A 3682-nucleotide genomic window follows, 5' to 3' on the forward strand; every position below is an offset into this window, starting at 1 on the left:
ATTGATGAAATTAAAGTCACAAAATAGTTAATATGTTTGTTTATTTATTTATTTATTTATTTAAGCGTAATGCAATTAAAAAAATTTAGCCGGAGTTGCCATCAGCACAAGCGGTTCCTTCTTGCTAGCTACCAGCCCAAACACCTCGCTCATGTCCAGATCTTCCCTTCTCACTCCCTCCGGCAATGCCCAGTCGAAGCCGTGTAAGAGATTGGCAAGTGTAAGCCACATAAGCGATTCTGCCATCGAGATCCCAGGACAGATCCTCCGGCCGCTGCCGAACGGCACCAGCTCGAAGCACTGCCCCAGGTAGTCGACGGAGTTGCCCTCGAACCGCTCCGGCCGGAACTCCTCGGGCTTATCCCATGCGTCAGCATCCCTTCCGATGCTCCACGCGTTGATGTAGATTCTAGTGCCGGCGGCGACGTCATAGCCACCGACCTTACAGTGCTGCTGGCACTCGCGGGGCAGCAGCAGGGGGACGACCGGGTGGAGTCGGAGGATCTCCTTGACGACGGCGTGCAGGTAGCTGAGCCGCTGGAGGTCCCCCTCGTAGACGTAGCTTTTTCCGGCTGCCACTCGGCGGACTTCCTCCTGGGCTCTAGCGAGCGCTCGAGGAGTCCTCACTAGCTCCGCCATGGTCCATTCCATTGTCGCCACCGTTGTGTCCGTTCCGCCGAACATCAAGTCCTGATAAAGATGGGGATTGATTAATTAAGTGGAAATCAATCCTTTAAGATCAACAAAAATATCTAAATCAAAGTGTTAGGATTCAGTAATTCGCCAAAATTTACGAAGAGAAGAGCTTTGACGCCGTCCCTCGCGAGTCGCGCGCCTTCGTTGTTACTCTGTTCCTGTTCCTCTCTGAGTAAGCGCACCAGAACACTGGCATACGTGCCGTCGTCACTACTGCCGGTGCCGGCGCATTCCCGCTCTTTTATTTCCCTTTCGAACAAGTTGTCCCACTCCTTGAAGTTCCTCTCCAGCCTCTTATGCACTCCCGTGACAGCGTTGAGCCAGCGGTGCGCCCACGGGAAGAAGTCCCCGGCGACGAATCCCCCCAAGAGCTCCGCCGTCAGAGATAACATGCCCCCGATCTCGCTCATCAAGCATTCCCCCGCTGGCGCGAACCTCTTCCCGAACACGGCCCGGCATATAACGCAGCTCACCAAACAGATCAGACTCTTGCTGAGGTCGACCGTGCGGCCGGACCCGGCAGCAGCGGCCACGGTGTTCATCAGGGTTCGTACCTCCTCCTCCCTGGCGGCGGAGAGGCCTCGGACCGGGCGCGGGGAGAGGAAGTGGACGGACAAGAGCCGGCGGGCGCTGGCCCATCGGGGAGAGTAGGGGGAGAGAGCGACTTCGAGGCCGCCGTAGGAGAAGCGGCGCCAGGTCGTGAGGTTGGGGCGGGAGCAGAGTGCGAGGTCGTTGGTCTTGAAGATGTCTCGGGCGAGGGCGGGGGAGGAGACGACGAGGGCAGTGACGCTCCCGAGCCGGAGGCGGAGGAGGGGGCCGTAGGCAAGTGAGAGTTGGTGAAGGCAGCGGTGGGGGAGGTCACCGATCTGGTGGAGATTGCCGATGACGGGGAGGCCCGGCGGGCTGGGTGGGAGGCGGAGGCTGCTGGTTTCCTTGTTGACCTTCTGGCTGCGGCGGAGGTAGAAGAGCAGCAACAACGTGAAAGAGATGAGTAGGAGTGCCGTACAGAAGGTGGAGGCTGCATGTGCATGGAATTGGAGGCTCCGAGGGGACTCCTCTTGGGCGGCCGAAGGAACAGCAGACATTATCGATAACTTCCCAGTTTCTTCTCCTTCTTCTTCCCTCTCTTTAAATAATTAAGGGAATGGAAACGGGATAGAAGTGGAGGATAGAAGTAGGATTTCATTCCTCCTATTTAGAAAATTGAATTCATAGAATTTATCATCAATTTACTAAATTAAACATTAACTTTCAATCACTTTCTCATTCTCCATTTTCATCTAACCAAACGGGAATGGAATACTGGACCATCCCCTGATCGAGCCAGAAAAATAATCTAGAGGATCTCATTCCAACCAAACACCCCCATGACATTTGTAGTGGTTAAGTAATTAAAAAACCCAATATAAATTAATATTCTAAATATTGGTAAGTGTTCCGGATATGAGAATGGCATGGGAGGAATTAATGGGAGGTCAAAGGGCGTTTTGGTCTTTTGGGCTCATTAAGGGTTTGGAGTGCTTTTAAGCACTGTTGACAGAGAAGGGGAAGGGGGGTTCGTGATTTTGGGCCGCCGCCAACCATCAAGGAGATTTTTTCTCCTTCTCCAGCTCTCCGCCGGCGCCGACGAAGCCGCCGGCGCTCCCTTCTTCTCCTCCTCTCCCCCCTCGCCGGCAGCCTCCGCGCGCACAGCGCCCCCCTCGCCGGCAGCCTCCGCGTGCACAGCAGCCCCCTCGCCGGCAGCCTCCGCGCGCAGAGCAACCCTCCTCCGGCACTTACCGGCAGTCCTGGTGCCGCCGGTCGTGTCGCCGTTGTATTCCGATTGTGTGTCACCTTTCAGACCCATGCCACATTCGGCTCCGCGTTGTCACCTCCGGACCCAGCTCCTCTTCGGTCGGTTCAGAGGCATCCACCCTTCCGGGTCACGACGACCCGGTCAGTTTCACGACCAGCTCACTCATCCATCCGAGGGCGCCCCCCTGGGCCAGGGTACGTTCTCGTACCTTCTTTGCATTTATTTCAATATTCTATTATTATCCGGATATTTATGCATTTGTGGAATTCGCCTCGAGCACCGAGGTACCAGAGACCGGGGGGGCCCGGTCGCTGGATACAGGTACAGTTGACCGGAGGAGGACTTCTGACGATCTGGTCAACGTAGCGGACAGCTCATCGACTGGGTCATGAGGATGCGGTCAACCTTCCAGACACGTCACACCGGCAGGTTCATCTTCTCAGCTTCTAGACAGGATCAGTAAGTTTTTATAAATTATCATACGTAGGCGAATTAGAAAAGACATTTACCGCCAAAATTAATTGGGCAGAACTTAAGCACAAAAAATATAAAAAGAAAAAAAAAAAACTAAACTAAGAGAAGCCTCTCTCTTTGTTAAAACAAACAATTTTAAATAAAATAATTTTAAGATGCGGTATATAAGAATATTTTAAATAAAAAATTATAGATGGGATATTATTTTAATATTTTTTAAAAGAGTCATGGATCAAAAAGAAGACTCTGATTTTCTTTAGTATTTACAATATAATTTAATAATATATATTGTATATAATTTAATAACATTTGTAATGTGAAAAAAAAATGTGCGTGCAAGAGAAAGGAAAAATTAAGAGAAAAAATTGGATGGATTTGTAATTTGTGAATCAACTTAATGCCTTGAATTTCAATTCAGTTTGAGTCAAGTTTCAGCCCATCTTAAATTCATTAAAAAAATTCAATAATAATTATTTTTAAACTGACTTGAATTGACTCGATTACTCTAGCAAATAAATTTAAACACCACAAATCTAATTTGACTCATTTATCATCCATTTCTTTTCTTAAAACACACTTCTAATTAAAAATAAAATAAAATAAAATTAATAGCTGCAAAATTATAGTGGAGCCGACCGCAGCCTCTAGCTGTAAAATTATAGTTCATAGCGACCGCCTATCTATTATTTTATATTTTTTTTATTAAGAAATGTACTT

At 49.3% G+C, this 3682-nt stretch overlaps 1 protein-coding gene across 1 annotated transcript; it reads right to left on the reverse strand.

Moving 5' to 3' along the window:
* Window positions 1-1872, reverse strand: LOC121976786 (cytochrome P450 71A1-like). The gene is made up of 2 exons (XM_042529130.1): window positions 795-1872; window positions 1-690 (listed from the first exon to the last, which is right to left on the reverse strand). Exons 1-2 carry the CDS (start codon window positions 1779-1781, stop codon window positions 76-78), a joined length of 1602 nt encoding a protein of 533 aa, XP_042385064.1. The 5' UTR covers window positions 1782-1872; the 3' UTR covers window positions 1-75.
* Between the last annotated feature and the right edge of the window lie 1810 nt (window positions 1873-3682).

Source organism: Zingiber officinale, chromosome 4B (genome assembly GCF_018446385.1).
Source record: "Zingiber officinale cultivar Zhangliang chromosome 4B, Zo_v1.1, whole genome shotgun sequence".
NCBI classification, from domain to species: domain Eukaryota; kingdom Viridiplantae; phylum Streptophyta; class Magnoliopsida; order Zingiberales; family Zingiberaceae; genus Zingiber; species Zingiber officinale.

What these genes read in the sequence shown, in the direction of transcription:
- LOC121976786 (XM_042529130.1), bottom strand. Translation starts at nt 1,781, where the DNA reads ATGTCTGCTGTTCCTTCGGCCGCCCAAGAGGAGTCCCCTCGGAGCCTC. An exon ending in GCGTCAAAGCTCTTCTCTTC is followed by an intron (nt 691 to 794) that starts GTAAATTTTGGC and finishes CATCTTTATCAG; the next exon opens with GACTTGATGTTCGGCGGAAC.